This window comes from Chrysoperla carnea, chromosome X (assembly GCF_905475395.1).
Source record: "Chrysoperla carnea chromosome X, inChrCarn1.1, whole genome shotgun sequence".
Lineage (NCBI taxonomy): Eukaryota > Metazoa > Arthropoda > Insecta > Neuroptera > Chrysopidae > Chrysoperla > Chrysoperla carnea.
This window is the reverse complement of record NC_058342.1, coordinates 22,993,718-23,012,219: the sequence shown is the minus strand read 5'-3', so window position 1 is coordinate 23,012,219 and position 18,502 is coordinate 22,993,718. Positions and strand designations below refer to the sequence as shown.

The 18,502-nt window shown below is 32.5% G+C and overlaps 3 protein-coding genes across 3 annotated transcripts; all 3 read left to right on the top strand.

Moving 5' to 3' along the window:
• The first annotated feature begins 144 nt into the window (after positions 1-144).
• LOC123302145 (cAMP-regulated phosphoprotein 19) lies at positions 145-4,138 on the top strand. Its single transcript, XM_044884953.1, has 3 exons — positions 145-332; positions 415-540; positions 2,360-4,138. The coding sequence occupies exons 1-3, from the start codon at positions 300-302 to the stop codon at positions 2,585-2,587; spliced, it is 387 nt and encodes a 128-aa protein (XP_044740888.1). The 5' UTR covers positions 145-299; the 3' UTR covers positions 2,588-4,138.
• Positions 4,139-6,317: 2,179 nt separating this feature from the next.
• LOC123302165 (peflin) lies at positions 6,318-9,017 on the top strand. Its single transcript, XM_044884993.1, has 3 exons — positions 6,318-6,384; positions 6,447-6,738; positions 8,193-9,017. The coding sequence occupies exons 1-3, from the start codon at positions 6,376-6,378 to the stop codon at positions 8,561-8,563; spliced, it is 672 nt and encodes a 223-aa protein (XP_044740928.1). The 5' UTR covers positions 6,318-6,375; the 3' UTR covers positions 8,564-9,017.
• A 2,252-nt stretch (positions 9,018-11,269) lies between these two features.
• LOC123303101 (catenin alpha) lies at positions 11,270-16,787 on the top strand. The gene is made up of 6 exons (XM_044886199.1): positions 11,270-11,725; positions 13,155-14,819; positions 14,888-14,958; positions 15,417-15,839; positions 16,377-16,493; positions 16,562-16,787. Exons 1-6 carry the CDS (start codon positions 11,434-11,436, stop codon positions 16,724-16,726), a joined length of 2,733 nt encoding a protein of 910 aa, XP_044742134.1. The 5' UTR covers positions 11,270-11,433; the 3' UTR covers positions 16,727-16,787.
• The last annotated feature ends 1,715 nt before the right edge of the window (positions 16,788-18,502 follow it).

The following is an 18,502-nucleotide window of genomic DNA, read 5'->3' as shown; positions in this document are numbered from 1 at the left end:
TCTGTGAACTGTGCTAGATGGATTAATACAAGTAAACATTCATTTTATAATCACTTCAGTATTCGGCATAGAATTAAAAACGATACCATCGGCTTGTTTTTTTTTTTAAATTTAATTTCGAAATTATTCAAAAACAAATTTTTAAAATTTCAATAAGTATTAAATAATTTTATAAACGAATTTTAACGTAAAAATTGTGAATTCGATAGTGAAATAGAATTGTAAAAAACATTTGTTTAGACTCGTAACCTAGTTTATGTCTCATTTTTAACGTATTTTTAATATTGCCATTGGTAAATATGTCAGATCAAGAACAAAATCAAGGACAGGAGGTAAATATGATTTTAATCATTGTTTTAAATTCTAGATTACTCGATAATTAATTTTTTTGCATGTTCTTTTGTGTATCATTAGATATCGGCTCGTGAACTTGAGCGAATCGAAGAAGCGAAATTAAAAGCAAAGTATCCTGGTGGTCCAACTGGAGCTGGTCGACCTGGTGGTCATTCTAGTTTTTTACAAAAACGTTTAGCAAAAGGGGTAAATTTTTTTTTAATTTTACTTAATTTTGTATGTCCTTGCTACATCGATTTTTTTTCGATTTACAATATGTTTAAAATATATTGTCAACACTTGTTCTTACTTATTTTGAAAATATTTTATAATGTTTATTATTAAAGTTCTTGTGAAAATTTCATGTGAATTTGTATTCGAAACTGATTTAACCGGTATTTTTCCAATTGTCATCATGCCAAATGATAGATTTCGGAAATATTTATTTGTCAAAAAGTATCTAGCCTTGTTTTTACAAGTTTACTATGAATATTAATTTAAGAAATAACTAACAGATATCGTTGTTTAAATATTCTGTATATACTAAGTGAAAATGTAATTCTTAAAGTTTTATCATAAATACCTACGTTTAAGAAATATATTAAAACAAGAAATATATACAACTGTAAAACTTATTGTTTAAATATTATATATATATTGAGTTGTATAACACAAATCCATGTGAGTTTATCTAATAATCTCCAGATAAAAGTTATTTTGTTTTTGAAAATTGAAATATTTTATGTTTGAAATATATCTTTAGGAAATTTTCTGGATTAATTTTTCCCGTTTACAAGTTCGAAAGTACTTTCCAGTTCCAAAACAAAAATTTAAAGATGTTATTTTCTTTTATTTTTGCGTTATCTTGTTAACGGGCAGATAGGCAAACATGTGAAAATTGAATTTGAAAATTTACGTTATAAAGTTTGGACTAATAATTTCATGTAATTATCAGTGGCGAATTTAAGGGATAGCAAAGAAGAAGTTGCCAACTGGGTCTCCGAAATAGGGCACCATAAGGGGATTCGATGTGCATTTACCAAGACTAAAAAAAAGGGAAGAAACGAATTTGAAGGGTTCGTAAAGAAGGCACGGCGTTAATGAACCAAGACTAAAAAAGGGAAAACGACAAATTTTTATGAAAGGACACCACAAGGGGGGGCACCAAGTGCATTAACGAAGACTGAAAAATGGACGAAAGACAGATTTTTATGAAAGGTCATCCAAAGGGGGAGACCAAGTGCATTAACGATGACCAAAGAAACGACCCCATTTATCCTTTTTCTTTAAATTCGCCACTGTAAAATATATATATCAAATTGTTGCCTGTTTGATATGTACACACTTAGTAGTATCATGCAAAAACTACTAAAGGTATCGAAATAGTACTTTTAATTCCTTAGATATAGTTCAGGGATCATTTTAAGCTATATAATGGTAATATTATTACAGAGAATCACAAAATGATAGTTATTACTTAAGTTCGATTAAGCCAAATTGATATTACGCTCATTTCTATCAAGTTTAGGCAATGTGTATTCTCGCAGTTGAGGCAATGTGTATTACATCTATGTAAACCTTTTGCATTAATGTTTTACTGGCTTCACTAATGGAAGATCCTTTTTTTTAATTTCTCTCAGTGATCATTTTAAGCTGTTTTAATTTTCACCGACTAGGTTTGGAGAAATCTATAAAAACATATCATCCATCTCCCGTTTTACCACAAAACCAATGTTAAATATGCCTACTTTTGAAGTCATTTATTTATTTAATTAATCGGGAACCATCCCCCCCTCTCCTAAAATTTTCAAAATTGATTAAGACCTAGTCCAACTTTATATAAAAAAAGCTTTTTATTTAAAATTGCCTTGGTGCTCGTACATCCTTAGTAAAAAACTAAAATAAATTTTGCCATTTTACATTTTTTCGTAAATTCAACAAATCTTACTATATATAGTATTTAAACAGTTAACTATGATATATTTCTTGTTTAAAATCATTTATTGAATTGTAATTTTTTTTTCAGCAAAAATATTTTGATTCCGGTGATTATCAAATGGCAAAACAGAAGATGGGTGGCGCAAATAAACAACCATTGAAAATTCCATTACCAATAAATCCATATGCAACAGGGGATGCCATACCCACTCCGGAAACAGTGCCTGCTCGAAAGACGTCTATCATCCAACCGTCCAAATTTAATCCACAAGTCCAATCTTGTACTACCACCCCAGCAGCTAGCTCTTCATCATAGGATGTGCGTGTGCCACTGTAATTTACCCGTAAAAATTACAAATCTATTGATGACACGTATCCAGATCCACCCTTCTTCCTACTCCCCCTCAAATTACCACAATTATGTTTATTTTGTAGATTATATGATTTTTTTCTGGCATACGTGTCTCTAATTCGTGTATCGCATAATTTTTATTTCATTGTTTTAATTTTTTCCATTTATTCTACAAATAATTATTATAGCAAATATATTTGTTCATTGTACAGAATGTACCGGCAATCGGAGAGAAATTTTGTATTTTTGATCCATTGAGCAAAGTGGAACGTTTTTATGAGATTCTTATTTTCTCATGTTAAATTACAATTTTCTAGAACAGGAGTGATGAACCTTTATGTATCAAAGTGCCATTTTTCCTAAGAAATGATTAATCAGACCACAGACGTGTCGTCAAATAATTTTGACTTCGTGATTATTGTGATTATTTCCTACGCAATATGGAGAAAAAACCGCTAACGTGCAGATTTAGTGCCGTCAGTCTTTTCGTCAAGACATAGCGATATAAAAGAAGCGAAGTTAATGCCAATTTTTTTGTTGATCTGTTTTTCCGGTCAGTTGTATGATTATTTTATAGAGGAGTATTTCATTTATTAAACCATAGACGAAGACTGTTTATTTTTCTCTTCATGCAATTATTTTCTGTTCCTCTGGGTCGCTTTTTTGACTAACGGATTTGGGATTTGTTTCAAAATGCCGTTTTACTTACAGACGATATAAGATCACTTGCGTTTGATCGTAGTATAATACTTCATAACTTTGTGATCGATGGCGTGTACAAAATATTGTGTCACGTGCCATTTTTCGCCATTCCTGGTATAGAAGTTTTCGGATCATTTCTACATTGTTGGGAATTTGTCAAAATATCGCTAACCAAACGGTTGTTATTCGAATCTGAGAAGATTTTTATATTTTCTGCATAATTCGATCGTCATCTTGTACGGTATACCTGGGAAATCTTGAACATTTAGATTCGTTAAAGAATTAGTCAGAAAAGTGTTCTGCTTTAATCAGGGAAATTTCATGAAACCACATCGATAAAACCTCTCCGCTTAAAACGCTACCATTTTCAAACGAAACTACATTGACTTTTGTTTAACTGAGCTTTTAGACAAGTCCAAACTTGCGGAAATGATGATTTTATGTTTGAAAATCACGCTATTAGGACAGAATTGGGTTAAAAAAAATAGGTATGCTGGCTGTGACCGAAAAACAAAATACCACAATGATTTTTAAGAATCAAAACTTAGTAATCTTTTGATCGGAAAAATATGGGAGTTTTCTAGTCCAGAACAAAAAATTTCTCTCGATGGTCTTGTACATTCTATAATAGTAGTAATGCATTTTCATTTGGCTTAATCATCATAAACGTTCCAATCTAAATCCTGAACTTAAATTTTCTTGTATTTGAAATCAAATTCCAAATAGCATGCGCAGATTATTTAAAAATTCAGGATTTAGATCGGAACATATCTAAATATTATTCATATAATTCAAAAAACAGTTTTTTTTTATTGAGAGTTTTATTTTTTCATTTTTAAATATTTGATTCGAAATTCGGAACTATTGTAATTTTTTTTTTAATTTAATAAATCGCGGTCGGTTTCTTTCTGTTTTTAATCGATTTTCAAATATTTTATTTTTCTTTTTTTTTTTGTCAAGAGTGAAAGTGGATAATTTAGATAAAAAATGTAATTGTAATAATTGTTTCAATAATACAAACAAAAAAATTAATAATCAATAATTAAGAAAACAATAAAATATTATAAAATTAATTATTGGTTAATTATAAATAAATTGTTTATTTATTTAAGTGTTATTTATTATTTACCTGTGGACCATTCTCGTCAAGAAGGAGGAATCAGGGACGTCTCTTCAGAGGTGAAATCAATATCGGGGAGCGCCGCGCCCTCGGCAAGCAACTCATCGACGCCCCTTTAGCGGCCATGTATTATAAGTATTAACTACGGATAATTCGCCTCTGATATCCTTTACCAAAATATTATGTTCGTGCTTTAAGAATTTCTGTAACAAGTGAACCCTAAAATATTAGTCTAGATGATGTATTTTTAAATTTTACCACAATAAATCGCCTGAAATAATTCTCCCATCTCGACGATAGACAGGGCTGTCTTAAATATATTGACTTTTCACTAAAAAAACTAAAATTTAATATATATGTTCCATTTTTATACCATGTATATTTGAAAGTTTAGTTCCAAGTTTATAACGCTTAAAAATATTGATGTTTCGTTGAAACATTAAAAAGCACGGATATCAAATTGGAATAAATATAATTTAAGATATTAAGTAAAGCATCCCTTGCTGATATTATAAATGAATAGGTAAGAAATTGGTGGGCAGAACGTTTATGGAAGTTGAAAATTGAAACCGGTTTGGATAATTATAAATTTGATGCTGGTGAATCTCAAGAAAGTTCTGCATCAACGTGCAAATTCATTTAATGCAAGTGTAGTTAATGATCTAACTTAGTCCGATATGCTCATAAAAATTCTGCCCTTTTGTGGATAAAAACACAGAACCATCTTAAGTATGTTGGACCCCGGAGTGCAAAAACCAACCTGCGCCCGCCTTGCCAATAAAAAACAAAAACTAGATTATATTTCAGTTATTGAATTGAATTACTGTAGGAAATAAAGCATTTGACCGAGGAATCGACTCCTCGTCAGTAGATTTTTATGGGAGGCAATGTAAATTTTTTGCTTGAGTGTATTTAACAAAGTCATATTTATACGAACTTGTGCTTTTTCGATTTACCGCCATATTTTCAGACACCAAATTCTCTTTTATATAAAAAACTATTGTATTTTTATGAACATTTTTACTTAACTTCATCGTTTTCGAGACCTAAACATTTGAAAGAAAAGAAAGCGGATTTTCGTCGACAAACTCGTTATGGAGTAAAATAAAGATTATTTCTGGTCAAAAATTTAATTTGAAAGTATTTTTTGGCTCGTGACAATTTTTATCAAACCTAATCTGTTTCAACATATATAAGCATTTAAAAAAATAAAGTACAAATTTATATCGAAAATTCTACACTCGACCATGGTTGTGTTAATGTAAATTGATGACATCATATCTGATCGATTCCGGTAAAACTCAATGTATAAGGTAATTCTGACCAAAAAAATACAAAAATCCTATTTATTTGACGTTTAAACGATAATTAGTTTCTGAGATATCATCGGAAATTTATAACGAATAATGAATGTTTGTTGGGTAATTTGTAAAACTAATGGCACGTATTTCGTATGACGTATGTGATTATTACGTAAGACGATCATCTTCTCCTAAGTCTCTGTCCCCGGGTGATACTCATTTTCGGGTACGATGGTCCTGTGAGGAATCAATGTTTAAACATAGGGAATAACACTCATCATGAGCTTAATATTCTTTACGTCATAAAGTTCGAAAAATTGAATTTTGAATAAATTTGATTTTATATTAAAATATAATAAAAATATGAGCTAAATTATAATGATTTATAGAGAAATCTGTTGCTTACTACCCGTTGCTTGATACTTCGGTCCGAATGCACATTTATAATGTATTTAACAAAAGTCTGTAGATCAATGTGACATGACGGTACGTATGGTACGTACTTTGGTGGTCAAAAAGAATATTTTATCAATCTATATTTAATACAAGTCTGTATAAGTATCACATTGACACGTGACGTCATATGACGTATGATTAATTAAACAATTGAAGTTTTTTTAAAGTGAAACATGTATCCTGTAAGTACACGGAAAATTTTCTTAATAAATTACAATTTTTAACTTTTAATGCATTTTGACAGGGATTGGGAGATCAGTCTGGTGGATATTCTGGTGGGTATCCAGGACAACAACCTGGAAATTATTCCGCTGGTGGTTACGGTCAACCTGGCGGACAGGGAGGCTATGCTCCTGGAGGCCCGGGAGGTTATGGCGCCCCAGGCGGTCCCGGTTATGTTCAACCGGAAATTCAACAATGGTTCAATGCAGTAGATCGTGATCATTCAGGAAAAATTAATTCTGAAGAATTACAAGCGGCATTGGTCAATGGCCAAGGCAAAAATTTCTCTGATAGTGCATGTAAATTAATGATTGGTAAGTACAGGAAAAGTTATTAAAGAGCTTTATAAAATTCTCCAATTCTTAATACTTAGAAAATTCCTGATATGTCAGCATAGAAAGAAGACTGTTGTACCTTATCACCGACAATTTTGGGAAATTTTCGCGGTTTTATAATCCTTAAATATTAATACAAATGTAATAAAGTATATAAAATTTACATTTGAAAATGAAAGGCGTGTGCGGTTGCTATCTCTTTCCTTATCTAAGTTATCTAAGTTCCAGAAAGTCTGGAGATAGCGAAATTCATCTAATAATATGATCGAATTATAATACTGTATGATATTTTTGATGTTTTATAGACCTAGTTTTTCCATAAAAATTTAAAAATACATCCTTCAAATAATTTAAATTAAAATCTACACAGAGGTGTTGAATTTACCTGAATTTGAAACGAATAATCCAAAAATTTATTTACTGAATTTTGAAGGATTTATATTTATAGCGGAATTTAAGAGAAATTACACTATTTACCGATCCTAAAGGTGTGGCATTTTAATTTTTGAAAAATCGGAACAAAAATGACCAAACATAACTTCTTTTGTTTTTATTTTTGTTGGATTGTTCTTTAAAATTAAGATTAAAAATGTAACTTTTCGTCAGATATAAGCTCCCAAAAGACGAATATTTCGTCAAATATAAGCACCCAAAAGCATGTGTTTTGAACTTTCATTATTTTGTGATTGAAGAACGAGTCTCTAAACATGGTATCCATAAAGTTTATTTAGGTTCATTTCAGGAATAATAATTCACAAGAGGTGCACCGCAAATGGGTCCCTAGTACCTAAAACAAGGGCCTCTCGGTGAGTTCCTTTAGAACAACTTATCACTCGAAGGCAAGGCCTCTCCGGGTAAGAGAAACCCCACGGTTTCTCTGCCGGGATCTGTCTCAGGATTGATGGATTCAAGGCTACATATCCAAACATACTGAATTTGACGCATTGCAGATTTCTGCATGTGCAAATAATATGTATGGAGGTTTCATCGTCCTTCATACAGGCCTTACAAGTGGGATCATCAGAGATCCTAAAGTTATGAAAATGATAGTTCATCGATAATTTCCTGTCAAGAGTCCCACCACCCTTCCCAACTGGACTCTAGTAAGTTTCAGGCGAGCACAATCGAATGACCTAACTGTGGTTATACACAGTTGGGCTTGTCGCATGCCTTGCACAAAGTCCTAATCCTAATTGACTTGTGTGAATGGGGCGTTTGAGGCAACCCGTCTCGTGCTAACGAATGCAGTGGATTCGTTTGTTCCTTTTAATGCCTTAGTGGTCCGGTAACTAAAAAGTAAAACTCCTTAGTTTTACTGTGTTATTCAGTGGCAGCGATTCAACCCACTGTAACCTTTCGCGGTCTTTTCAGGAAAATTATTATAAGAATAGAATCGGAAAAAATACTTATTTTTTCTATTTTTACTTTACTAGGTATGTTTGATACCGATCACAGTGGTACAATCGATGTCAACGAATTTCAACAGTTATACAACTACGTTAATCAATGGATATCAGTTTTTCGAGCCTACGATCGAGATCAATCTGGCAGTATCGAAGAAGCAGAATTATCACAAGCATTAACACAGATGGGATTCCGTTTCTCACCACAATTTGTTAATTTCTTAATTAATAAATCGGATGCGGAAAGTCATACAAAAATTACTGTTGATCAATTTATTGTACTATGTGTACAAATACAACGATTTACAGAGGCATTTAGACAACGTGATTCAGAAAAGAGTGGAGTTATTTCGATTAGTTTTGAAGATTTTTTAACTGTGGCATTACAATGCTCATCCTAAAATATAGTATTTTTTTATTTAACGGCTGGATTTAAATTAAGCGGAGGGGGTAGGTGTAAAATTCATGTAAATGGGCTGTAATTTTGAAAGTTGATTATTAATATCTTGGAACAGGTCCGTGTGCAAGAATCATACAAAGGGGGAGGGGAGGAGGTTTATACTGTAGTTCATCATGTTTGATCATATTGCAATAAAAAATAAATGATATTACGTCAGAATGTGATATTCAGTCACTATTTTTCAAAAAGTTAATTCTGCGAAATGCAGAAAAAAACTCTGTGCGTATCGATCTCTACACCGCGATGAATATTGAGCGATGCTAAACCTTTTAGCCAATCTTCAGACATTGTTGGTTTAAGGTATGATTTGCGACGATACAAAGTTGAACAGAAGACATTCGTCGCTGTTGTCACAGGAAAAACTGCCAGAACGCGAAGCATTTGGTAGACATTTGGAAGCACTTCTTGATTGCAAATATCGAATGCTTCGAGTGAATTTTTGACATCTTGTGCGACAATGAGTTGAAATCATCGTGCAAAATTGAAGAGTATGGTTCAAAAATCGGTCCTGTAAATGTTTTCAAATTTATGAGGAGAGATTCTCAATGACCCACACAACCCCCTCCCTTGCGCATGGGCCTGTTTTGAAAGAAGTTAACACGTGCTTCATGGAACTTACGAGATTTTCATTTGCTTATCTTCATACACGGTAAAATTGCTTATAAACTACTAAACTAAAACTGACCGATCCTGCATTTAAAAAAAATTAGCGTAAAAGGTAATATCAAGAATCTACCTCTTTAAGAATCCAATTTAGATCCAACTTTAATTATTATTTGACCAAAAAAAAAAAAAGATATGCATTATTATTTTGTAAAAATTACCTCAAAACTCAAATATTTTTGTTTACTATATTTAGGATAATGTTTGTTTTTTTTTTAAAGAAATATAATTTTTTGACACTTGGCTTCATTTAAAAGTTTAAGATTTTTCACTTTATCAAAAAAAAATTTAAGAAATATTTTTGAAATAAATAAATTTATTATTTATTGTACATAATTTTGTTTTATTTCTTCCTAATAAAGAGTTCCTAACTTTCAAAAATCCTACTTAAAACAAATAAAAGTAATTTTAAACTTATTCATAGAAACCACGTCAGAGGTAATTACAAATTTTTGTTGGTATGAATCAGATTTATGTTTAAAAATTCTGGTTTTTCTATAGTATATTAAATATTTCTTTGGAAGAATAGACCTATGTCGATCATCAAGCGTGTTCGTCGAGACAAAAGGGGAACAAAAAATTACATCGTTCAGCGTGACGCATTTCATGAATGATTTATTTTCATCAAATTCGATCATTTTTTAATATTTTGTAGTTCTGATCAGAACTTTCTCCATATATTTCATAGAATCTACAAAAAACCGTTATTTTCTTAGCTTTCTCTGAATTTCGAAAATCAATTTACATATTGTGTCAATTAATTTCCATTTTTTTAGATTTAGATAATAAATAAAGAAATTTCAAGGTGAAATATTATAAAAATTAATTTTTCTCGTCTTACAAATTTTTCTTTATCCAAATATGGAAATAAAAGATATTTAAAAATTAAAGAGTCTAGTGTATGATCGTCACATGACCTCCATATTCAATTTATTAGGGGAGTCTTAAAAAGAAATGAGCCGGGAGGTAGCGTTGCATTTTAGGAAGTGTTATTACGGCTATCGATTGCCATCTTTTTCAATAGATCTCGAATGACTAATAAGTGAACCAAGCTTCAGCTGGTGGATGTGAAATTGAAAGCAAAAAAATTAAGTAATAGTATATGCCGACTGAAACGTTTTTCATAAATAGTTTGTATTTTCAAAAAATAGCCAGCTGTATCGAGGAGGGGGGGAGGGGCTATGCTACAGCTGTTCTCATAAACTTGTAAAAAAGTCATAAAATAAAGTTATGGTAGTCTAGCAACCTGTTAAGCATATAAATGATATTATAATTATTATAATTGGTACCATCTATTACCAAAAGCGAGTCCAATTATTATTAAAATTTGTAGTGCTGATTATGATAATGAATGCAACCACTATTAAAAATTACTTTTTTTTACCACTTTTGCGACGTCCCACATTGACCGCTATTTGAGCAACTGACGGTCGGTTCACTTTTTGGTCATGTAAGATTAACTATCAAAGACAACATCAGCAGGTTTATTATGAACTATGTATTTACAACGCTACCTCCCTGATTATTTGCTAAAATCTTCATTCATGTTATTTCCAAACTATATAGAAATGCACAGCGAGTCTGGTACAAAATATTTGATTTTTAAATTTTTACCCATCTATACTGGCTGAGCCATCTGATCTGTGACCTCAACAGCCTGTAGGTCTTGCAGTCAGTTAAAGACAAAAAATACAAATCTATTCTCAGTTTTCAAAAATTTTTTTTTTTTCAAAAATTTAATGAATGTTTTTTTTCTTTATCTTGTTTTCATTTCGTGTGAAAACTTAAAATCACTGTACCTCCATATGGAAATGTAGTTTGTATATAGAGGTATACAGATAATTTGTATATTTGATAAGAATAAAATCGAATATCTGAATTACGAATACAGTGAGTCATTCAAAGTATTCAACATCGATGTAAACAATAATCACATTCATGATTCAATTTGTTACACCCAAAAGTCATATCTGTGATATTGAAAAGTATCAAATCGATGACTAATAAACTTGAAAGGCTTCTATTGACTCAAAAAACTCAATTATTTTAAGTGAATATCTTTTGAACGAAAGTGTTTTCAATTGTGCATTAGTAAATCAGTGATTTTATTTGTGTGTGAAATAAGAAAAAAATTATTTGTATGTCAAAATGTCAGATCAATTCGGTCAAATGTCATTAAAATGGGATCCGAAAAATTTAGAAATTCGTACAATGTCTGTAGAGAAAACTTTAGAACCGTTGGTGTTACAAGTAACAACGCTCGTGAATTGTAAAGGACCAAGCAAAAAGAAAAAGGGTAAATCGAAAAGGGCCAATGCACTTGTTGGAACTGTTGAGAAAGCAACCCAAAATTTTATTGAGAAAGGTGAACAAATTGCATATGAAAATCCCGATATTACTCAAGAAATGTTAGCGGCTGTTGAAGAAGTTCGTAAGACAGGTAAGATCCTTTTTTTTAATCATATTCTGGTGATCGGTGTTATGATTTGTAGCCTAATTACCTACTTAACTCAAACATGTTCGATTTAGCCATAATTTGTATACAACGTTGCTTAAAATTACTATCAAATTTTCACATTTTTGAACATCGATGTTTATGAAAATTAAGTGGGATCTAAAATTTTAGGTTGAGGCTATTTGGACACTATCGTGTATTTAGCGTGAGTCTCACGTTAAGATTATTTGGAGTAGATGATTAGCGTGAACAGCATACGCTATTCTGCTAAGTTTTTTTGAGCTTTTCTGAGATTTTCTGTGGATCAGTGAATGAATATAATCACAAGGCTAACCAAAAAGACAAAAAAACCACGTATCCGTGCTAACTCGACCCCATTAAAGAAATAGCCAACCCGTTGACCAGTAAATGAACTCAATCACAGGGAAAAACTATTAATTTTTCACTAGCTCCGACTTCGTAATCTACGTAAAAAATGCTTTAATTTAGTTTTTACCTGACGTTCTTTAAAAGTCGCTAAAGATAGCGTTAACGTTAGATAATTATTAGATAAATGATAGTGTCCGAATAGCCTTACTGAAATTTTTTACCTTTTATTTTATCGCTGTATCTCATAACAATTTATCGTCAAAATTTTTTCTAGAAAACCATAATTGAATGATAAACAGAACTATCAAAAACAAAATCAAAATTCCAGAAGTATTTCAAAAGTATTTTCAAGAAATTTTCTTCGTTTTTCGAGATAATATCACTAGTTGAAACTATCTGCAAATTTTCAACTCTCTATCTTTTATAGTTTTGGAGAAAATAGACACCATAGTTTTCTTCTAATTTGCGCCCTCACGGGTAAACCATGAAATTTTCGAAAAAATATTTCAAATAAAAGTTGTATTTTTTTTATAAGGGAAATTTTTTACATTTAAACTTTTGCTCTATCTCTAATGGTTTACAAGATAGAATATTCATAAAACCAATCCAAGATCCAATGGAACTATGTTGCTTATTTACGAACTAAAACTCGCTTTTTAGGTTCTAAGCACGCTATAAAAATTTCAGGTTGATATCTCTTTTCATTTTTGAGTTATCGTGTTGACGGACGGACAAACGAAACCTAAACCAAAATTTTGAAATATTTCTAAGCGTAACTTGGGACTAAAATTAGTATGCCTTAATATTTATCTTGGAGTGGTAGCTGTGAGTAGTATTGTATATTATAATTATAATATACACTTTAATTCTCCTGCGCTTCCATTTTTAGAATGTAGTCAATCAAGAATGTAGTATATGGATAAAAGATCTTAAATCATCTCGAAACTTGAAATATGGCTAGCTTTTTTTTTTAACTATGTAGAAATTGAGATTGAATAATAAAAATGTGGATAATTATTTACTAAACTCGTTTGTATTTGTTTAGGGGATGCAATGAGTTTGGCAGCTCGAGAATTTTCCGAAGACCCATGCTCTTCCTTAAAACGTGGCAACATGGTTCGTGCCGCTAGAAATTTACTATCAGCTGTAACACGTCTCCTAATCTTAGCCGATATGGTTGATGTACATCTATTATTAAAGTCACTACGTGTTGTTGAAGACGATCTAGAAAAATTAAAGAACGTATCAAGTCAATCAGAATTGGAGCATAATATTGAAGCATTTAACCGTAATGCAAATGAATTAATCAATCAAGCAGCAAAACGTCAATTAGAATTAAAAGATCCACAATTACGGGACGATTTAGCTGCGGCTCGTGCAGTTCTCAAGAAACATTCCACAATGCTTTTAACCGCATCCAAAGTTTATGTTCGTCATCCTGAATTAGCGGCGGCTAAAGCAAATCGTGATTACGTATACAAACAGGTATGCGAAGCTGTGAATACAATCAGTGATGTGGCCCAAGGTAAAAGTTCACAGCTTACACAAAATCCATACGATGGACCTGGTGAACTAGCGGCTGCTTTGGATGATTTCGATGAACATATGATCATGGATCCGTTAGCATACAATGAAATCCGAACACGACCATCGTTAGAAGAACGATTAGAAAGTATTATAAGTGGAGCTGCTCTAATGGCAGATTCATCGTGTACACGTGATGAACGTCGAGAACGTATTGTGGCCGAATGTAATGCAGTACGACAAGCTTTGCAAGATTTGCTATCTGAGTATATGTCGAATGTTGGGCAAAAAGAACAAAGTGATGGATTGGAACGAGCTATCGATCAAATGTGTCGAAAAACTCGAGATCTTCGTCGTCAATTACGCAAAGCAGTTGTTGATCATGTATCTGATAGTTTCTTAGAAACAAACGCACCATTAGAAGTATTAATTCAAGCGGCAAGAAATGGTAACGAAAAAGAGGTCGAAGAATGTGCAATTATTTTTACTGAGCATGCAAATAAACTCGTGGAAGTTGCTAATCTTGTCTGCAGCATGTCGAATAATGAAGATGGCGTTAAAATGGTACGCTACGCAGCCGCACAAATTGAAACACTTTGTCCACAGGTGATTAACGCTGCAAGAATTTTAGCTGCACGTCCTCGGAGCAAAGTTGCTCAGGATAATATGGATGTCTTCCACAAGACATGGGAGAAACAAGTTCGAATTCTAACTGAAGCTGTTGATGATATCACGACAATTGACGATTTCTTGGCCGTTTCCGAGAATCATATTTTGGAAGATGTCAATAAATGCGTATTAGCCTTACAAGAAGGAGACGCCGATACTTTGGAGCGTACTGCCGGAGCAATTCGTGGTAGATCAGATCGCGTTTGTACGGTGGTTGGAGCGGAAATGAATAACTATGAACCGTGTATCTATACAAATCGTGTTTTGGAAGCGGTTAAAGTGTTGCATGATCAAGTTATGCCGAAATTTGGACAACGTGTTAAAATTGCTGTCGGAGCGTTGTCTAGTAATCCACCACAAGAGGTTGATGAGAATGATTTTATTGATGCATCGCGATTAGTTTATGATGGTGTTCGTGAAATTCGTCGTGCTGTCCTCATGAATCGTGCCGATGATGATTTAGATCCAGAAGATGTCGAATTGGATGAGAACTATACTTTGGAAACAAGGAGTAAATGTATGTATCATATTTTTTTGTTTTTTCATGTGAATAAATTTTTGAAATTGTATTCATTTCCCTTTCAGCGAGTGCACAAACTGGAGACCAACATGGAGTTGACGAATATCCAGACATCAGTGGAATTACTACAGCCAGAGTAAGTATTGTGCATTTTAAAATTATTTTGATTAAGGTAGTACGAGCACCAAGGCAATTTTAGATTTGAGGCTGAAATTATTTGTACCTTATTTTCAACTTTGATGATGAATTTTATTATAACTTCATGATTGTAAACGAAAAATAAGAATACAAATTTTCGATATCTGCCTTGGTTTTCGAAATATCGAAAGCTAAATAATTAAATGAAATTTTGAATTTTCAAATGATTCAAGGAACTAAAACTGTCATTAGGAGGGGGGGGGGTTATCTTATTATCTAAGAAATCCCTCTTACCGAAGCTTGTGAATCTTTTTACTACAATGGCGACTGCCGAAAAGGCTCAAATTGAGCATGGAGAAAATGAGGTTTACTTTTACAAAGCAAAAAGTTTTCTTTCCTGAAAGTAAGAGTTTTTTTAAAATATTACATTTTAAATTTATATTTTTATGTTTCCAGGAAGCCATGCGTAAAATGCCCGAAGAAGATAAACAAAAGATTGCCCAACAAGTGGAATTCTTCCGTAGTGAAAAACTTAAATTCGATCGTGAAGTTGCAAAATGGGACGATGCCGGTAACGATATCATTGTTTTGGCCAAACATATGTGCATGATTATGATGGAAATGACTGACTTCACGCGTGGCCGTGGTCCTCTGAAAACTACAATGGATGTAATCAATGCAGCTAAGAAAATCTCCGAGGCTGGTACAAAACTCGATAAATTAACACGTCAAATTGCTGATCAATGTCCTGAGAGTTCTACGAAAAAGGATTTATTGGCTTATTTACAACGAATTGCACTTTACTGTCATCAAATGAATATTACATCAAAGGTCAAAGCTGATGTTCAAAATATTAGTGGGGAGTTGATTGTTTCTGGGGTAAGTCACAATTTTAAACTCTGTGTATATGAAATATAAATCAAGTCTTGACCCTAAGTTTCTAAGCTGGGACATTTAACTGTGTCTAATTGAAGCTCACTAGAACACAATTGAGAAGGGTGGTGAGACTTTTGGCAGCACACTGTCGATTAAACCACCTTCATAATTTGGAAATCTCTGATGATCGTACATGTAAGGCTTGTATGGAGAACGATGAAGTTTCCGTAGTCACCTGCAGAGTGTCAGGTATGGAATGTTTGGGTCCGAAAACTTGGATCCATCAATCCTTGGAGAAATCCCTTCCGGAGAAGCTGTGGATTTTCTGCGCGGCGTATTGGCTTGACAGAATCCTATAGTTATATACGCTTAAAATCGCACATCTTATCCGGAGACATCTCGCCTTCCTTCAGGTGACAGTTTGTTCTCAAGGAAGGGACACCGGATCGTAATATTGTTATTCACAGCCTCCTGTACTTTAACCTTACACCTCCCCCTCTTATAACTTTTTATAAATATAAATTTTTGTATTCTTTACAGTTGGACAGTGCAACCTCGTTAATTCAAGCAGCTAAAAATTTAATGAATGCAGTCGTCCTCACTGTAAAATCATCTTATGTAGCTTCAACAAAATACACTCGACAAGGAACCATTTCTGTAAGTTTTACAAACTTATTTTATTTTTAAAACAAATCGATTTTCTAAAATTCATTTTGTTTTTTCAGTCCCCAATTGTTGTATGGAAAATGAAGGCACCCGAAAAGAAACCATTGGTACGACCTGAACGACCCGAAGAAGTGCGCGCTAAAGTACGAAAAGGTTCACAAAAGAAAGTGCAAAATCCTATACATGCATTATCGGAATTCCAAAGCCCAACTGAATCAGTTTAGGAGTAAAAAAAGAGAGAAACAAACCATTTATTTAATTACCAAAATTTTATATTATTTTTAATTAAAATTAAAATGACTCACTCTTGTAGAAATTAATTAATTAATATATATTTTAGACGTAGAGCCAGTATGAAAAATTAAAATTTATGCTAACCTGTCGCAAAGTCACGATCACGTGTAAATCTCGATCAGAGTGAGCTAACACGATCAAAACTTTGCAACAGGTAAGCTTAAATTTTTTTTTTAGTGCTGGCTTTTGGTCCATTTAGTTAATAATTTTCATGCGAAAAAGCTTCACGTTTTTACGCGTAAATATTTATTCACTTTAAAAAGAATTAAAGTGGGACTTAAGTTGAAAATATGGCTAAATCATTTTTATTAAAGCACTTCCATATAATTATGTGGACGATTGGGTTCGACTTTTAGTGTAATTCATCTTTTGATCTTCCTAAACCTAATTTAACTGTTCGAGGTTTGCTCGTGAGTTAATCTATGATTTCGTCTCACCCAGGTGTAACATCGAGAGTGATTGAAATGCCTTAATTTTAATTTTAAGGATTTCTTTACAAATCACTTGAAGACCTGGCTTAATCAGTGTTACAATGAATAAAACCTAATCCAACTTTTCGAGGTTTTCTCGTGAGTGATCTATGATTTCGTCTCAAACAGGTGTAACTCCGAGAATGATCTAAATGGCATACTTTCAATTCTAATCATTTAAGTCATTTGTAGATCAAAATTCCACCTGGTTTTGTAAGTAAGTTTTTCTCCTGTTTGTATCAAAATGATTTCGATCTTTTAAGGTCTTAGTCATATTTAATCTTCGCACAAACGATTTAAATTCATTTTGATCTCGGTAATGGAAAGAAACACAGAATACAGAAAAAAGCCATTTTCGAAGATAACTAAAATATGAATTACACTAGAAAACGTCTTGCATTGGTGGTAACAGGATGTTCCAGGGGAAATATATTTAGTTGTGAGATTATGAACTCTTCTGGAATATTCCATAAATTCAGACTGGTTCTTGAGAGCTCATTTAATATGCACTTTTCGAATTTATTTGCTAAAGCTTTAATTATTTAATGACAATAAGCAAGGGAGCTATATATTTACATAGCAATATTTTCAAATTATAAGGCAATAAATTTTTTGTTGCTTTTAGCTTATCTGTTCGATCGAAGCTTTAACACTCCCTTGCTATAGAACACTTCATTTAAAGCGCTCTCTCTGCATTTTCGAAATTCTAGCCATTAAAACAAAATTTTTTTATTCGTTGAGACTGATTTTAAAATTAAGACAATTTTGCTTTGATCATCTAATTCTTAAAATTAAGCTTCGATCGAACATTTAAATTCCGCCATTAGTAATTCTATACAGTTAAACTTGACGAAGTTATATTATTCGGCTCTTAACTTTGGAATCATTTCTGGGTTAGTTTAGCCAATAAATTATGGTCGACATTAAAGGCACTGTCGACATGGCCGACAATTAAATGATGAAGTACACTTTATTGGATTAAGTTGGCCTAAACTGAAAAATATCGCGTAGTCAATTGCCTGTCACGACATATCGCTTCTCTTGACGAATTTTTAAAACTTGCTTAATTATGACTAAGCATTCAATTTGAAAGCTCGCCCTTTTTGTTACCAGCATGAGCAACGCAAAGTAGTGGTAATTTGTTTATCAGTATATGTCTGTTATTATGTGGCACATTAGAGGCCAAACGCGTTGGTCGATTTTGATTATTTGAAAATTCAATATGGCGACCACCAG

Bases quoted from the DNA above. Each gene is read 5' to 3' on its own strand.
- LOC123302145 (XM_044884953.1), top strand. From the start codon at position 300: ATGTCAGATCAAGAACAAAATCAAGGACAGGAG. The intron at 333-414 runs GTAAATATGATT...GTGTATCATTAG, and splicing joins AACAAAATCAAGGACAGGAG to ATATCGGCTCGTGAACTTGA. The intron at 541-2,359 runs GTAAATTTTTTT...TTTTTTTTTCAG, and splicing joins AAAAACGTTTAGCAAAAGGG to CAAAAATATTTTGATTCCGG.
- LOC123302165 (XM_044884993.1), top strand. The intron at 6,739-8,192 runs GTAAGTACAGGA...TTACTTTACTAG, and splicing joins TGCATGTAAATTAATGATTG to GTATGTTTGATACCGATCAC.
- LOC123303101 (XM_044886199.1), top strand. From the start codon at position 11,434: ATGTCAGATCAATTCGGTCAAATGTCATTAAAATGGGATCCGAAAAAT. The intron at 11,726-13,154 runs GTAAGATCCTTT...GTATTTGTTTAG, and splicing joins TGAAGAAGTTCGTAAGACAG to GGGATGCAATGAGTTTGGCA. The intron at 16,494-16,561 runs GTAAGTTTTACA...TTGTTTTTTCAG, and splicing joins CTCGACAAGGAACCATTTCT to TCCCCAATTGTTGTATGGAA.